The 19,202-nt window shown below is 35.6% G+C and overlaps 1 protein-coding gene across 8 annotated transcripts in view; it reads right to left on the bottom strand.

Annotated features, from left to right (window-relative positions):
• LOC106869118 (uncharacterized) overlaps positions 1-19,202 on the bottom strand; it is a 62,060-nt gene that overhangs the window by 11,573 nt on the left and 31,285 nt on the right. For 2 of the 8 annotated variants that reach the window (XR_016244248.1, XR_016244247.1), the window contains 3 exons: positions 10,902-11,188; positions 8,572-10,238; positions 7,882-7,996 (listed from right to left, as the gene is read on the bottom strand). Coding sequence is in view for 6 of the 8 variants with exons in the window: in XM_052972776.2 (XP_052828736.1) it covers positions 7,882-7,996; positions 8,572-8,788; positions 10,902-11,188 (619 nt within the window). In the remaining 2 variants the exon portion in view is untranslated. The remainder of the gene's footprint in view (positions 1-7,881; positions 7,997-8,571; positions 10,239-10,901; positions 11,189-19,202) is intronic. The other 6 variants (XM_052972776.2, XM_014914663.3, XM_089362551.1 and 3 more) reach the window with 4 other exon arrangements.

Raw genomic sequence — 19,202 nt, 5'->3', positions numbered from 1 at the left:
AATTTAGAGTGCAGGTAAGAGGTCACCAGAGCTTGGTCATCAGTCCCTTCCTATCTATCATAATCCTCTAGGTCATAACAGTGGAATTTTTAGACCAGTTGCCTATAAGAACTTTTCTTTGCTGATGACCTTGTTCTCATACCTGAATCTGTAGTGAAATCATAAAAGAATTTCCAGGTGTGGATGCAAAACCTAGAAACAAAAATCCTTAAAGTTAATAAACAATGATGAAAGTTTTAGTAAGCAGGGAAACAGACAGGATGCAAGCCACTTTAGTTAAATGGCCCAGTTTGATATGTAGAAAACATGTAGGTAGAAATTCCATATGGTGTGCAAGCTATTGACAAATTAAAGATGCAGTTTAATCACAGGAGGGTTAACAGATTAGCACTTTTGTTTATAGAATATACAACAGAGTACAAAACACTAAGAGCACATAGGAAATAGATTTTCTCAAATGCTCAGGGGGGTTCTTACGGGTAGTGGATAATTTCTGTTATATAGGTGGCCTAATTAGCAGTGGAGGAAGGTGTTCTGAAAGAGTAACAACTCGCAATAAAAAAAGTTCAGTGTTATTACATCAGAGTATGATGCTTGTTTATGAATAGTAATGCTACAGGGTAGTGAAATGTGGACTTTGAATGCAGACGATATATGAAGACGAGAATGAAATGAAGTTAGTATGCTCCATTAGATGTGCAACATTAAAATGTATGCATGACAAAGTGTAAATGTGTTGAGAGAAAATGTGGGCGTAAGAGACATCAGATATAGTGTGCAAAAGAGATTGTACTGGTATGGTCATATGACATGTATGCATGAAGACTGTTGCATAAAGAAGTGCTGATTGCAAAATGTGGATGGAAGGGATGACTAAGACCAAGATGATTAGTGACATGCTGTGCTCAGGATGACCTGTTCATTTTAGTGGTCCCAAAAGTATATTGTTTATGCCTACACTTCACATATAATCAGTCCCTGTCAATCCTTCCTCACAACTCATCTTCCTATGCACCTTTGTCCTGAACACCCTCTCATATCAGCTTTTGATGCCCCAACTACATTTGTTTATCACTTATTGTTTCCACTATCTGACCTCAGTCTCTGTTACAGTGCATCTTTCTCTCATCTCACCATGCTTCATATCATCTCTCTGTTTCTAATCTCCTTATGATTTTATTTTGCTGTTGTTCTCCATTCCACATTTTATTCTATCATCTATCACCTTCTACTCCTCCTCCTTGATTCACTAATTTCCTTCACCTTCACTTCAGTTCACTATTGATCATGTCAGGCATAGTGTGCAAGAGATTGTACTGGTATGGTCGTGTGACATGTATAGATGAGGACTGTCTTAGTCATCCCCTCCATCCACATTTTGCAATTAGCACTTCTTTATGCATCCTTACATGTCACATGATCATACCAGTATATGTGCACACTCTAATGTTGCAGATCCACTTTTTGTTCCATCATTTATCACCTTCTAATCCTCCTCCTTGGCTCACTACAATTTCCTTCACTTGCTCTCCAATTCACCATTGACCATGCCTCCAACCCTGTTCTCCATTCTCCTCTCCCCATCTCTAACCATCTGTCAATCTTCTTTTACAGTCTCACAAACTTACCTTCCCTCCAAACCTTTCTGATTCTCTGTCTGTACTCCCACTTATACCCTTCCTGTACTTTGAAGATGTCCTTGACACTTCATCACCACTATCCCTTTATTCGTAAAGTTGGAGTAGCAAGTAACCTCTACAGCCAGTCATCTGTTACCACCCGTCTCTCATATTTTAACCTCTTAACACTTGACTATAAACTCACTTCCTTCAATACTGTAGCCAACTCAGTGGATGGGTCTTGTTCTGTGAGTCATTTGGTGACCTCACTAGTGCCAGTGCTTTGTAAAAAGCACCCTCCCCTACACTCTGGAAAGTGTTTTGCATTAGGAAAGGCATTCAGAAGTAGAAAACATAGCAGACAGCAGGGCCTGACACAGTCCTCTGGCTTGTCAGAACCTGTAGACTCATTCAGCACAAGCCAGCATGGAAGATTGACATTAAATGATGTTACACACACACACACACACACACATGCATATATATATATATATATATATATATATATATATATATATATATATATATATATATATATTAGTTAAAAGGATTGATTAGGAATCAAGGTACATCACCATGTAAAATGCAACCAGTTGACTAGAAGAATCAGAGCAGAAAGGGAAAAGATCCAACATCATAGTCACAAATTATATGGAACTTGATACTGCTGTTGGTTTATTTTAAATTTCAATTATTTACCAATGAACCAATAAATAGGTAAACTCATGATTTTGAGAGAAATATAAAAAAAACAGATAAATGGAGTTTAAATTTGAGACAAGTGTTTCATTGGAAATCTGTATTTAATGTAGTCATAACAGATTACATCATACTTTTTATAGACATCCAAACACTTCAGGCTAATTTAAGCCTAATGAATGTGATAATTAGTATTTCAGCCAGTGCAGTTTTACAGTTAAGGTACAATATTTAATTCCAGCAAGAGGTTTGAGTTCAATATATAAATTCAGCAAGAGTTTGAGTTCAAGGGCAATAAACTAAGGAGGGAAAGCAATGTTACATAACTCCCAAATCAACAGGCCACCAACTAAACAAGAGATCAATGACTTGGATAGTGGAATAAGTTTGTAAATATACATACATATACATATATACATATGATGGTTGCCAACTTGATTTTGAGTAGAGCCATTGCCTGATTTCTTTATGCCCTAGAATAACATTGATGAGCTGCACGAAATATGGCTTTTGAGGCATGCCGAAGACTTGCATGCTTTTGAACAATTAGTGCAAGAAAACTTGGTGATTGTATAATTTACAGCTCCATGAACTTTACTATGCCTTTTCAAGCCACTTTTTGATCTGCATACTTTATGACAGAGTATGCATTCGAAATCATCTGTCCATCTGTAATCAATGTGCGGTTGTGCAATGTGTGATTTCATGTGGCTCTTACTAAGACAAATCTTTCCACATTCATCACATGTAAGATCATCACGTTCATTAATGCTTGTTAGAACATCATTCCTGTTACTTTTTCTCATCTTTCTTTTGAACCATTCTCTTCCTTTCAAATTCATTTTTGCCTTCATACACGACTTTTTTCCATTTTACTCGGCAATGTGCAAAATCTTCCCAGTTGTCAATTGGAACATTTATCTTATTCAATCCTGACTTCAGACAATCTTTGTACCTCGTCTTTGGTTTGTGGGATGGATGCTTACCTGTCACCAATTCTCTGTAAAAAAGTTGTTTAGGCATTCTGTTGTCTGTCATTCTAAGTGTTCACTCCATCTCAATCTGTACTGCAATAGCAAAGCTTCAATACTGAAGCATTTCCCTCTTTCAAGCACCTCATCATCACTTACAAACATTTTCCAGCTGATCCTCAAGATCCTTCTGAGACATTGTTGATGAAAATGTTCCATAAGTTTTAAGTGCACAAGCATACAATAAAGAGGTTAAGATACACGTATTGTATACCTTAATCTTAAGCAGTGGAAATACCATGTCTAGACTATAGGCGGTCTTCCAGTTTGCCAAAAGCAAAACTGGCTTTCTGAATGCGTAGTGACACTTCATCATTAAGATTTGCTGATGTATTTAGTGTGCTCCCTAAGTAAACAAACTTAGAAACCACAGCAAGTTTTCTTCCATACACAAAGATACCAGGTTCTATGTATGGCATTCCTGGTGCTGGCTGAAACATGACAACAGCTTTGGTTAGATTTATAGTTAAGCCAAATGCCTCACAACTATTGAAATAGCATTCATAAGATTTTGCATGTCCTCTTCAGTATGAGTGACAATATCACAATCATCTGCATAGAGGAGGTCTCTAATAAGAGTTGAGGATGTTCTTGACTTAGCTGACTGTCTTCTGATGTTAAAGATTTTTCCTGTTGTGCAATATCTGACATATATGCCTTCATAGGAGCCTTTGAAAGCCAACAGAAAAACTATAGTAAAATAGAGGGTGAAGAGAGTGGGTGCTAGTATGTTACCTTGTTTTACCCCATTCATGAAACTGCTTCAGAATAGTGAGAAACTTTACCAGGCATCCAAGTTTCCTCAAGATCTCTGACAAAGCAGTTTGATTGACAGAGTCAAAAGCCTTAGTAAGATCAATGAATACCTGATAAAGTCCTATTTGCTGTTCACACTCTTTTCCTGTAACTTCCATGCAGAGATCATGTCAACAGTACCCCTACCATTTCTGAATTCACTCTGTGATTCAGGAAGAATCTCATCAGCCACATATATCTGCAGCCAGTCCAACATTATTCATGATAAAACTTTACCGGCTGTAGCAAGCAAGCAAATACCATGAAAGTTATTGCACTCACCCTTTTGTTCCTTACCCTTGAACACAACTTCCATGATTGCATCCTTCCAGTCTTTTGGCATAACTTCATTTTTCCAAATCTTCTGTATTACTGTTGTCAGCATTTCTAGCAAGTAGTACCCACCAAACTTAAAACGGTCTACATTCAGACTATCAACTCTCAGTGCTTTGCCATTGTTCAGCTTTGATACTGCTTTTATTGTTTCCTCCACTGACAGGGTGTCATCTAAGCACTCAATGGGTGCATTCTGTGGAATTATATCAATACTTTTTTCATCAACAACTGATGGTCGATTCAAAAGTTCACTGAAATGTTCCTCCCATCATTTTAAGATGTTTTTGGGCTCCTCAATAAAACACCATTCCTATTCTTCACATGAGCCAAAGTAGGACATAATGACCCATACACCTCATGAAGGAGAGTATATAATAACTTAGTGTTCTTAACATTGGAAGGAGCCTCTATCTCTTCTGCTTTCTTCTTCCACCAAGTAACCTGCATGCTTCGAATCTTTCTTTGCACATCTGCTTTTATCTCTTTGAAAAAAGTTCTATTTTGGTCAGAATCATTTGTTAGTAATGAATGGAATGTCTTTCATTTTACTTCTAACAAATGTTGAATATTTCCATAACTTCATCAAACCAATCTTGATGTTTCTTCTCCTTTACTTAAATTTTATAGTTGTCCTCTGAAGTCCATCCACTTATCTGTCCAATCCAAATTTTCGATTTTCTGCAGAAATTCTACTCTAACTGTTTTATCCTTAAGGAGATTCACATTCAAATGTTTAGGGATGCCAGTGCCACTTTGTCTATTTTTTGGCTTCACTATAAACTTGATCATCCCACGAACCAAGTGATAATCTGTCCAACATCCTGCTCCCTGCATGACCCGCACTATACAGAAATCTCTCTTATCTTACCTTCTAGTTATCATATAGTCTATCAGGTGCCATAGTTTTGAACCGGGGTGCATCCATGTTGTTCTGAACTTATCTTTTTGCTGAAAAGCAGTGCTCAAAATACATAGATTCAGCTCAGAACACATCTATAACAAAAGTAAGCCATTGCTGTTATGATTTCCCACTCCGTGTCTTCCAATCACACCCCATATCTCATGATCTTTGCATTAAAATCACCCAATATGATAATCTTATCCTCGTGTAGAATTTTGCAGATATTTTTTCATAGATGCATACTCACATATACACACACACAAATACATATTCACAAACATATATCTATACACACACACACACAATTGATAATGCAATATGCAAACTACTATATACTTAAACGTATATTTATATACACGAGTCAACATGTGCACACATTGGCGTGTGTGTGTATATATGAACAAACACAAAATATACATACATACATTTATATGTATATGAAGATAGATATGTCTGGTCTATGGGGTTACCCTAGGTTCCACATTCATAAATTGCTTACACACATCCATGTACCCATGCAACTATACTCACACATAAATATACATAGAAAAACATAATTACTATTCATTTAGTTGTATGCATACAAACATATACAAGTGTGAGTGTATGTATGTACAAACATAACGTACCAGCTGTATGTTATTTATTCATATTGTGCTTATATCTCAACTTATAGAATTTGAATGTCCTGGATTGTTTGTGTAAACAGTTCGTGACTGTCTCTTTTTTGTTATGGGTTTTTTTAAATTTTAAGTCATGAAGATATTCAGAAGGCAATGTCACATGTGTGCATCCTGAGTCAGAGATAGTATTTTTATGTGAGCTGATTAGTTTTAAAAAAAAATTCAATTCACATATGTGTGCACATGTCTACTGAATAGATATGATTGTGAAACAGATGTGTCATAAGTGTGTGTAGGCACTAGGAATTGTAGGTGTGTTTATGTTTTCTCGTTACTGTATGTGTTCATATGGGTAGCATGTGGGACTTTAATTGAAGTGTGTATGTGTTAGCATGTGTGATATAGATAAGTGTGTCCATGTGTTAGCAGAGTGTATGTGTACACTGCTTAATGTACTGGTGCGTACTTTGATGGGTTTTTGTTAATAAGTGTAGGTGTATATAAATATGTATATGCACGTATATATGTTCTTGACATTATAAGAATTTTATAAACTTTTGAGAGAATGTGAAATAATTCTTATTTAGAATAATATATTTCAAAGCATACACATAAAGCTGTAAATAATAGCATGTAAATATTGGGTTGAAAAATCCTTTTGGATAGAAAAAGTTGGATAGCTGCACACATTCTTTTATTCTTTTAATTGTTTCAGTCATCTGACTGTGGCCATACTGGAGCACTGCCTTGAAAGGTTTTAGTTGAACAAATCGACCCCAGGACTAACTTTTTTTTAAACCTAGAACTTATTTTATCAGTCTCTTTTGCTGCACTGCTAAGTTACTGGGGATGTAAACACACCAATGCTGGTTGTTAGGCAGTGATGGGAGAACAAACACAGAAACAGAGATACACACACACACACACACATACATACATACATACATATATATATATATATATATATATATATATACATGATGGGCTTCTTTCAGTTTCTGTCTACTAAATCCACTCACAAGGCTTTGGTTGGCCCAGGGCTATAATAGAATACAGTAGCCCAAAGTGCCATGCAGTGTGATTGAACCCGGAACAAGCTTCTTACCACACAACCATGCCTGTGCCTATACATGTAAACATATGTACATGCATATATACACATGCTCACCACACATAATGATGATGACCATTAACATTTTAATATCTACATTTCCATGATTGCAAGGGTCAGCTGGAAATCGTTTAGGCAGATTTTCTATGAAGCCTTACCTATTTCCATGCTATTATTAGACATGTTTTCACAGAAAAGTGGGAATGAGCAACACTGGTTTGAAGATAGTAAATTTCATTTACAAATATCAGTCAAAACAATGAGACAAACACACACACATATATGACAGGCTTTCAGGTATTGTCCACCAAATCCCCTTATAAGGCTTTCATTAACCTGGGCTATAGTAGAAAACACTTGTCAAAGGTGTCACATAGTACGACTAAAGCCAAAACGATGTGGTTGAGAAACAAACTTCTCAATTATACAACCTTGGCTGCATCTACCATTATGTCTCCTTCTGTATGTGCGTGTGCATGTACGCAAGCATGCATGCATGTAAGTGCATATATTTATTCAGTTACTGTAATACTATGTTCCTGTCACTACTGATGATCTGTTGGACATTTTAATGAAGAAAATTAAAAGAGTAATTATTTTTTTATACTCTAATAAAGTAGGACCATTTCCATTTATCATTATCATTTCTACTAACCAATACCCTATATGATATTACTTATTCCAAGTATTATGTTAGATGTATTATTTTCTGAGTTAACCAAGACTATTAAAACAAATCACAAACCAAGTGCATTGTTTAACTTACTTCACCTTCATCAAATACATTGCAGGTGATGTGGGAGTAGTTGGTAAACTATCATTTGTTTCATACTTCTCAATCAATTCTTTCAGATCTTCCAAAAGTTTAAATCCATCAGCTGCTAGATAGGGGGAAAAAAAAAAATCATTTTGTTACTGTTTTTTTGTTTCAATTTTCTGAGAAGATTTAGAGTGATGTTGAATAAGATTTGATATCTCACTGTAAATATTTTATTCATTATTTTATTTTCCTAAATGAAATTATTTTATTCTTAAAATCATTTTCCTAAGAGAGGAGAATGAAGCTTGTATAATAAAGATTAAAGAAAGATCTGTATTTCAGATATCAGCTAAAGTTAAAGATACAATATAGTTTGAGAAAACTAGCAATGGTTTGATTAGGCAATTAGTAAATACAGAAAATTCAGAAGCAGAATAAGTTATTTTGCAGTGAGGAAGAAAAGTCACTGAGATTTGGGGCAGGCCCCACTCAGCAGAGAAGTGACAATGAAAGGCCCTGATATATCTTCCTTCTTTCAATAAAATAACTTATTCCACTTTGTGAACTAAAAATACAAATAATGGGTATTTATGAGAATAAAACTAATGTAGCTAAACAAGAATTCCCTCAATAAATGAGAAATATTTAAGAATAAATTAACAAAATATAAGAATGTAAAAGTGTCTTTCTTTTTACCATGTCGTAACTGTAGGATCTCTAATTTTAAAGATGTATTCTCTTGGCGTAACTTCTTGAGTTCTGATTGGCAGCTGCCATCACAAGTCGATTGATAGCTGCTATCATTGGTATGCTGAACTTCAGTTTTGCAGTTTTGCATGTTATCACCATTGCCAACACTATTAACAACACTATCAATGTCGTGATTCAATATACCTTGAGTTACAGGTTTACACTGAAATGAGTTTTCATAGCAAGAAAAAAATATATTGTAAAAACAAATAATAGAATATTGCCCCAGTTTTAGAAATTCAAGATTAATTATCATGTGCTTTTTTCAGCATTAGTGCACATCAATTATTTTGAACACAATGCATTTGCTCATTCTTATTTTGGATGCTGAAATGGATTATGGTCTTTTGAGCACTCAAGTGAATAATCTATACCTTTTTAAAAAACAAGATATGTAAAATACTAAAATTATCCTTATTTTAAACAGGAACATCATCTTTCAACTTAAAAATGTAAATATGACAGAGAATGGAAGTTTTTTTTTCAATAAAATTGCAAATAGCAACTGTTTTCTAACTTGTATATAAATAGATTCTTTATTAAAATGACTTATTTACTAGATATATACTGTGGTTTTTATGGCATGGTAAACTGAAGGAGTTGGGATGAAATCCTCCTTACCAAAATAGTCTAGATGGGTCAGTTGTAGAGCAGGCAAAAAGAGAAAAAAATTGAGAATACTTAAGCAAATTTTGTATTGGAAAATAACAGATGTTTAAGAGGCAGGACCTTATCCTGTTTCTTGAAAATCCTGAAAGAGCGCCTAATGCACATTCAGATCAACATGAAACTTTAGATTCACATTTACAAGTCATGACTTTAGGGGACCATTTCTATTTCAAAAGATTTGCAAACACCTAATTGAAAGTATTCAAGGAAAACAGAATAAGTAGTACTGAAGACAAACTAATGGAGAAGAATTTACAGGATTATGTGATAGTTGATAATGAAATCCTTCAAGTCAATCTACTCATGGGATTAAGCTCTTGTATCTTGTAAACAAGGTTTCTTACAAACAGTGACATTTTTGTAAAGGAAAATTATTGTGAGAATTGGCACATCAATGGACCATGTTATCTTTTGATTGGAAGCCTGCTTTGAATGCTTAGAACAGAGTGAATTTAGCTAAAATCACCCAAGAGCAAGGTACTGGTATTAAATGAGGTGACTCCTGAAAAAAGGCTATGGTGGTTTATTGTAACAACAGCACTAAAGAAATTATATCATTGAACAAAGATCACAATCAGTACTGTTGACTAGAATTCAGAGTAACTTGAACTTTTAGATAGGTTTTTTTCACTGTGGGAGTAGAAGTCAAACCCCTCACAAGATGATTGCAAGTTTAGTAAGAGAAACTTCAATGTTAGTTATTTAAAGATTTATTGACTATGTGATGATAAACTAAAGGTGATTGTGGTGGTATAGTTGCTGAAAGAAGAGTTGGTGTCAGTGTTGTGATGAGAGGTTAGCTTATTGATTTGTATACTGAATCCATCTAATTAGGAGGGGAGATGAGATGTAAAATTGACTATCATCATCATCATCATCATCATTAAGTTTGGTAAAATAATGGAGGCAATTCCTGATTTCCTACTCTGAAAAGAATTTGGGATCTGAAATAAAAAATATATATGGGAAATGAACTGATAGAATTATTAAATTCAATACGAGTATGCATACACAATTACATATGCATATACATACATACACAAACACATTTATGGATGAAGTATAAATTAATCAATCAGATTGTACTATTATTATATTAAGATATGTGGCGCATTGCTGTACTTAAGAAGACCTGTCCACCACAACAGAATTGATATCCTAATACCAAAGTGCAATGTAAAAAGCATTGGTGCTGGTGCCACATAAAAAAAGCACTGGTGATAGTGATGCATAAAAAACACTGGTGATGGTTCCATGTAAAAAGCATCCAGTACACTCTGTAAAGTGGTTGGCATCAGAAAGGGCATCCAGTTGTAGAAACCAAGCCAAATCAGACTATGAAACCTGGTGTGATCCCTGGCCTGCCAGCTCCTTTCAAGCCATCCAACCCATGCTAGCATGGAAAATGGATGTTAAATGATGATGATGATTAACATATTAAATGAAGTAGTGAAATATATTCAAGATATTAGCTGTTATTATACCATACACTTTTAGCTATAGAATAAAATATATTTACTGATATTCCAGACATAAATATGTCAGGTTCCTGCTCTCATGGTTTATATTTACTTAAAATAAAAAGCAAAAAGTTCTGATTAACTTACATCAGATTTCAAGTATACAGATTCTGTGATAGCATCTGTTTGTGAAGTTATCAAGTCATTTCCAGAACTGTTAACAGAATGAGTAGCATCAAGATTAAAAAAATCCAGATTTCTGTTACCCACTTCATCTTTATGGTTGATTGAGTTCTTCCAGGAGTCTACTGGTCCATTGTGACTGCCTTGTACTTTTACCCTCCATGTTCCGATGGATGCAGAATACATGGACAGTTTCACTTGAAAAAAACATGAATGTCCACCAGTTACTCTTTCTGATTTTCTGGTACAGCCTAAATGGATAGATAGAGACAAATATTCAGAGAGAGAAAGTGTGACAAACATATAGCTGGGTAGATAGACAGACATTCAGACAAATAGACAGGTGATGGTTTTTGACAGGAGGAGCATTGGGCCAAAGAAAATTTGCATCAATAACTTTTGTCTGATACATACCAGAAAGGAAAAGTGATGTTAAGACAAGAATGGTGATGATATTTAACCTTATCTACTTTATATTATTGGTCACTCACCTTATAAGGTATGTAAGTTCTAATTTTCTGCTATCTTTCACTATCTCATCATAATACTAAACTATTTCAATCAGATCCATTATTTCTGTTACTATGATGTATCCTGAGTGTTCCATTTATTTTATATTGTTAATACATTATTTATATGTTATAGAATACATATAAAAGCCTAAATTACTCTCCCAATAATTTGCAAACCATGCAACGACTATCCTTTTAGTGGTATTTCATTTACTCTATCTTCTACTTTCCTTCTCCTCAATCAGGTTTCAGTTTGCTCCTGTTACATACTTTTAAGTTTGGTTCCTATCGTACTAGTCTCTTTTGCCAAACCACTAAGTTATGGGGATATAAACAAACCAACACTAGTTGTCAAGTGGTGAAGGGACAACTAAAAACACATGTACATATATATGATGGACTTCTATACAGTTTTCTGACCACTGAATTCACTCACAAGGCCTTAGTTAGGCTGGGACTATAGTAGAAGACACTTGCCCTATGTGCTGCATAGTGAGCCTGAACCCAAAACCACATGACTGCACTTATGAATATACATAAGTGTAACCATGCATAAATACATAAGTGCATATAGTCACTACATGCATATTTTGACATGCAAGAGGCAGATAAACAATGCAGCAGCAGCAACAATTTCAACAATGGTAATGACAACAATGACATCAGTGATGGAAGCAACAACAACAGCAATAACATCACCAACAATAAAACAATAATACCAACAGCAAAAGAAACAAGGTCATTTTTCCAGGAGGAGCCATATAGTCTCTCCCTAGAGGACAAGAGAACCAAACTTGAAGGCATCACTTTATTTAAGATAATTGCAGGAAAAAGGACAGCTCTTATACCTCCAACCTGAAACTCAAGCTGTAACTGCTAGAAAGACAGTAAAATATCGTCACAGTATCATTCAAAAGGAGACAACGACAAACACACATTGGAACAGCCCTCCATAATGTATAGCAACATATATCCAACATATACCGAGGGTAAGGCAGTTCTGCACGGAGTAAGTCCAATGTAAGGCAATTCAACACTCAGTAATTACCCACCACAGTGATGACTGTTCTCTTCCCTACCTATTTGGAAAGGACAATGAGGTTAACAATACAGGATGTCCTACCAAAGCTGGGTCTCTAGTGGATCCTAACTTGCAGAGTGTTGGAGGGAAATGATACCCTGTTGGACAGAAAGAGAACAAGCAGGAAAAACTAGTTTGAGACTATACTAGAGGTTTTTCTCCAAAAAATCCTGAACATCTGGAAAAGATTCCACGTCTCATCTCTCTGCTGAAAGGGACAGAGCTGCAAGTAACTGTAGAAGGCTGAGATGCCACTGTGTGGAAGAATCAACCATCTGATAGCCTACTTACCAAACAATGAAAACAGAAAAGGTGGAGTGGGAGTGGAAATGGCTATCCTGCTGCTGACACCATAACAATGACATGTGACAAGTAAGGCATAAGCAACAGCAGTAAGGGTAAATGAGGAAAAACAATAACAACATCCATACCAACATCAACAATAGCATTAACTCATTTCAGCAATAATGTGGAGACAACAGCAACAGCACCACAAAATATCAATATCTAAGTCAACAGCAGTGGCAGAAAACATGGATTACAACACAAAAATCCTGCTCCCAGGGGATACCATAATCCAGCACTTGGTGTTTCCACTCCCCTCTTACATGCACAATCACAAACAAAAATAAAAATGAAAAAATAACTGTTGTCCTACTATCCCCCATCCCAGTTTTCCAGCTTTTAGATTTTTTTTTGAAAACGTTTCAAATGTATAAGACACGAACCTGAAAAATTTTCAAGAGAAAGTAAAAAATTACAGAAAAAGGGTGGAAGCGCAAAAACCACTCCATAATAATTATATATATATATATAAATATACATGTACATATATATAGTAAAATCTATTTGCTAACGCAACATGACAGTCATATGCAGAACGTTATTACTACTTTTTAGCCCTAAGAAAACACCTTTTCTTGCCAGCACCAACACAAAATCTATGTCCATACACTGTGAGCTAGGGAGGCTACCATCCCCTTTCTAGCTGTAGTGATACCTGTAGACCAATGGCTTCTGGGTAATTTTCCTTCTTTGGTATGGGACAACTTCCAAATTGTCCTGCGCAGGACTGCCACATTGCAATGGCAAATAGAATTTACTGTATGGTACTGTTACTACATATTTCTCGCTCAGAGATTTAAAACTAGTTGTTTTACTCATTACAAGATCAGCGACTGTGTGTCACTGAGCAAGAACAAGTGACTGCTATCTCTAGCAGGCATTTGTCCTGTACTGAGGAAGGGAAATTACCCCAAAACCATTGGTCTACAGGTATTGCTACAAAAAGAAAGGAAGCGGTAGATGCCCATGTGCACAGTATATGGACATAGATCATGTATCAGTAGCCAGTGGAAAAGATGTTTTCCTGGGGCTAAAATGTAACATCGTCCTGTATAGGACTGCGACATTGTAATGGCAAATTGACTTTGCTGTATGGTACTGTTACTGCATATTTCTCACTCAGAGATTTAAAACTAATTGTCACATTAAAAGTATATACTGACAAGAGTGAATGACTGCTATTTCTAGCTGGTGGTTGTCCTATACTGAGGAAGGGAAATTACCCAGAAACTACAGGTAGAAAGGGAGCGGTAGACTCCTTTGCTCACAGTGTACAGACACAGATTATGTGTTGGTAGCCAGAGGGAAAAGACGTTTTCCTGGGGCGAAAAAGTAGGAACATCATCCTGCGCAGGAGTGCCATGTTGCATTGGCAAATATACTTTACTGTACTGTTACTACATATTTCTTGCTCAGAGATTTAATACCAGTTGTTTTTCTCTTTACAAGATTAGTGACTGTGTGTCGCTTTAAATGTATATGATGTGACCAAAAGCGAGTAACTGTTATCCTTAGCCAGGTACTGTTATCCTGTACCGAGGAAGGGAAATTTCCCTGGGAAAATAAAGGCACACCTAACTAAATATACGAAAAATATTTGAATTTTGCAAAATAAGAACATTGCAAGTCATAGACAGCATATAACTGTAGACACAGACTAGTCAGAGACACACAGAATGACTCAAAAACACAGCTATGAACTTACTTTATTGCAGTGTTTCAAATTTCATCAGTTAAATAGCTGGCTTCTTTAGTGAGAAATTTGTGCCTGGCTTTTATTCATAATTTCCTCAATGCTTGGTTGAATATGAGACAGATACACCCTCATTTCTTCTTCTGTTGTACGCAATTTCTTGCGCTTCTTGTTTTCGATGTTGTTTAATGTTGAGAAGCCTAATTTACATATGTAAGAAGTTGAAAATTGTAATGAAATTGCGAAAGCTCTTTTACAGAATATGTGATACTCCTCTTGAATTGAAATCCAAAATGAATCAATGGGCAGACTCAAATGTTTTAATTTTAACCCTCGGTCACTAGAAGGTGGCCAATTCTTCTTCTTCCTGTAAATCAAGTTCTATGTTGGAAGAATGATTAATGAAAGGATCTCTAATCCCATACTTTTCTGTCTTTAATTTCAGAAAGTAATTGTTGATGCTTTCGTCCAGGGCTGTCAGATGAGTAAACACAATAGGGATCATTTCTCTAAAGCAGGTAGAATGCAATAAAGGTAACATATCAAAATTACCAGTGATTGCTCTTTTTTTCCCAAATCACAATTTTCTTTTTGAAGGCAAGTTGAAGTCAGAATATTTTCATTTTTACCTTGCATTCTACTGTTTGTTTTATTTAGTTCACTAAATATTTCTGTTAGGTATTCCATTTTAGACATCCAAAATTCACAACTAAGGTATTCACAGAATTTCTCCTGCTTTTCCTTGAGAGAAAATGATAGTAATTCCTTGTGAAGTTCGTGAACACGATTTAGTACTTTGCCTTTCGACAGCCAGTGAACCTCAGTGTGCATTAACAACTTAACATGCTGACAGTCCATCTCTTTGCACAGTTGTTCAAATAATCATGACTTCAATGGCCTACTTTTTATATAACTGACCATTCCAACAACTTGATATAACAAAACCTTTAAATCTTCCTGCAATATTTTTGAAACAAGAACTTCTCTATATAGAAAGCGATAAGTATGAATGAGATTTGGATTTTCTTTCTCTATGAAGGATACAAATCCTGTAATACAGCCTGTCATGTATGGGAGCTCCATTGGTGCAAATGCCAACACAAGACTTCCAAGACAAATTCATTTCTTTGAGGTAACCTGTTATCAAATCAAAAATATCTTGACCTCTTGTAGTTGTGGACATTTCTTTACAGCACAAAAATTGATTATTTCATTCTCATCAATAAAACATACAAATGCAAGCAATTGACTATTATTACTGATGTCAATGGATTCATTCAAGGTTAAAGCAAAATTTGAATTCTTAAGCTTTTTCTGAACATTGTCTTCAATATTTTTCAACAGAATTCTTCAATGTATTGTATCATTTGAAAGCGGAATATTGTTCAATTCCTTTTCAGCTTTTTCACCAAACATGGATTTTACCATCTTTTTGCAAGCTGGGAGGATGACTGACTCAGCAAGCATGTGGGATTCAGATGTTGATGCTTTTATTTCAGCCACCTGAATTGATGCTAGTTGGGCTAGTTCAGACAAGATCATTATTTTTTCAAAATAACTTCACTATTTTGATTTCTGCTCTAACAGTCTTTGAAAGTAATCAAGCTTTTTATCTTTCAGAGATAAATGTTTTGAGTTAAAATGTCTTTCTAATTTACTTGGTACATTGGATTCTTTTGACATTGTTTCACTGCACACTATGCATGATGGATTTGTATGTCAACATCACCAGGCCAATAAAATCCAAATTTCAAATAATTTTCACAATATTGTTGATTAATGTTTCTCTTTTTTGACAATAGAGGTTGATGATTGTTCGCCTCTGGACTCATCATTAATATTTTTCCTTTTCAAATATTTATCCATTGTGAAGGGTGATGAAATATCACTATGACAGTTTTGGGTAGGATTGTCTATATTGAGATGACAGTGTCTGTTGGTCCCACAAAGTTTTCTCTTTCATGCACAAACACAGCAAAACAATAAAAATATGTCTTCCAACCTAAAACAGATGTTTTATGAAACCATGTCTAGCTGGAAATCATCAATTTTCGATGCATTACACACAAAAATAGTCAATCTTAGCACACTGACAACACATCGTAAATCCACCATTTATGCTATGTTCCATGCACCAGTAAACAGCTATAGACCTCTACTATACCCTCATTAGCATAAGGTGATGAAACACTAGAACTCACTGGTGTAAAAAGCTTGAAAATTGGCCCATATTGAACAAGCAAATGCACACTGAGCCTCCTTTGCAGCTACACTCGGTAAATGGTGCCCGCTGATTGGTCCAGTACATCACATGACCACACAGTCCACCATCACAATGTAAACATGGCGGCCAAATTCACTCTTCCAATGCGATAATCCACCCAAAAATTAGGAAATTATGGCATATAGAGATGAAGCAAGACAAAATATGAGTAAAAGGAAGCTAACATAGACTTATTAAGTAGCATGAACCAGAGAATTCTGAGCTAAATCATTGGAATCATCCACAGATTGTTCTGAAACAGAGGTAGAAGCTGACATTTGTGTTTCAATTCTGTACAGGTAATTTTCTCAAAATGGGTACTTATCAAAAGTTCAAAGCTCTTTCCAAAAAATCTACTCAATAGATTTGCTTGAAATTTTGAGGAGACCTTCCTCATAATAGTAGCTTCATCATGACAGAAGCCTTTAAAAAAAATTCTGCCTTGAAAAAATGTTAGTCATTTTTATAAAAAAAAAAAATGTGATTTTTTTCAGTTTTTTTTATTGTCCATCCACTAATGACAATAAATTTTTTTTTCCCAAAATATCAAAAAAAAAAAAAAAAAAGGCTTTTGTTACTATACAATGACGGGTTATCAGATTCTAAAAAATGTAAAAACCACCTTCATAGCTTATTTGGATTTTCTCAAAAGAATTCTGAAAATTACGCTATTTTTCAACCATTTTTGGTCATGTCTCAGCAAAAATTAGGACCAGAGGAAAAAGAAATATATCATTTGTCTCAGTTTTAGAGGTAGATTCTACCATAAAAGTGGAAAAAAGATGCATGATATAAATTTTTTTCTTTTGGGGGTGTGGGGTGTGTCCCAACTTAAGACAAGTATTAACCAATATCCATTCATATGATCAATACTAATGACAAATGAAACAATAAAAGATATAGAAATTTTAGTATTGTGACATTTGGAAACATTTCACTTATCTCTAAATGAACAAAGCTATGTGGTGCAACATGTTATACCACAGACTGTGAATACTTGATTGGGATCATGTGGTTTTTCGCATTTTCTTAATGTGTCATTCAAAATTTCGCGGCACACTTAGGAAGATCTCACAGCACACCTGTATACCGTGGCACACTGGTTGAAAATCACTGGTTTACAGGTATGGCTATGGCTAGAAAGGGAGTGGTATACTCCCCTGCTCAAAGTATATACTGTGAGCAAGAGTGAGTAACTGCTGTCTCTAGCCAGCGGTTGTCCTGTACCGAGTAAGGGAAATTACTCAGAAACCATTGGTCTACAGGTATCGCTTTGGCTAGAAAGGGAGTGGTAGACTCCATTGCTCACAGTATACAAACACAGAAGATGTGTTGGTAGCCAGCTGGAAAAGATGTTTTTCCGAAGCTATAAAGTAGTAACATCCTCCTGTGCAGAACTACCACATTACGTTAGCAAATAGACTTTACTGTACGGGACTGTTACTACATATTTCTCGCTCAGAGATTTGATACTAGTTTGTTTTTCTCATTACAACATCAGCGACTGTGTGTTGCTTTAAATGTATATAGTATAAGCAAGAGCAAGTGACTGCTATCTCTAGCCAGTGATTGTTCTGTACTGAGTAAGGGAAATTGACCAGAAACCATTGGTCTACAGGTATAGCTGTGGTTAGAAAGTGAGCAGTAGACCACTTTGCTCACAGTATGCAGACACAGATCATATGCTGGTAGCCAGCTGGAAAAGATGTTTTCCTCGGGTTAAAAAGTAGTAACATCATCCTGCGTATGATTGGCGTGTTGCATTGGCAAACAGACTTTACTGTATGATACAGTTACTGCACATTTCTAGCCCAGAGATTTGAAACTAGTTGTTTTTCTCTTCACAAGATTAGTGGCTGTGTGTCACTTTACAAGTATTTCCAAGTATGGCTGTGGCTAGAAAGGGAGCGGTATACTCCCTTGCTCACAGTATATACTGTGAGCAAGGGAGTGGCTGCTATCTCTAGCTGGCAGTTGTCCTGTACCGAGTAAGGGAAATTACCCAGAAAAAGTTGGTCTACAGGTATGGCTGTGGCTAGAAAGGGAGCGGAAGACACCCTTGCTCACAGTATACAAAGATCATGTGTCAGTAGCCAACTGAAAAAGATGTTTTCCTGGGGCTAAAAAGTAGGAACATCATCCCGTGTAGGACTAGCACATTGCATTGGCAAATAGACTTTACTGTATGGTACAGTTACTACATATTTCTCGTTCAGAGATTTAAAACTAGTCATTTTCTCTTTATTGATCAGTAACTGTTGTATTACTTTAAAATTATATACTGTGAGTAAGAGTGATTGACTGCTAACTCTAGCTGGCAGTTGTCCTGTACCAAGGAAGGGAAATTACCCAGAAAAAATTGGTCTAAAGG

The sequence above is a fragment of the Octopus bimaculoides genome, chromosome 14 (genome assembly GCF_046866305.1).
Source record: "Octopus bimaculoides isolate indiv1 chromosome 14, ASM4686630v1, whole genome shotgun sequence".
NCBI classification, from domain to species: domain Eukaryota; kingdom Metazoa; phylum Mollusca; class Cephalopoda; order Octopoda; family Octopodidae; genus Octopus; species Octopus bimaculoides.
Note: the sequence above shows the minus strand (reverse complement) of the source record. Positions and strands in the feature narration are given on the sequence as shown.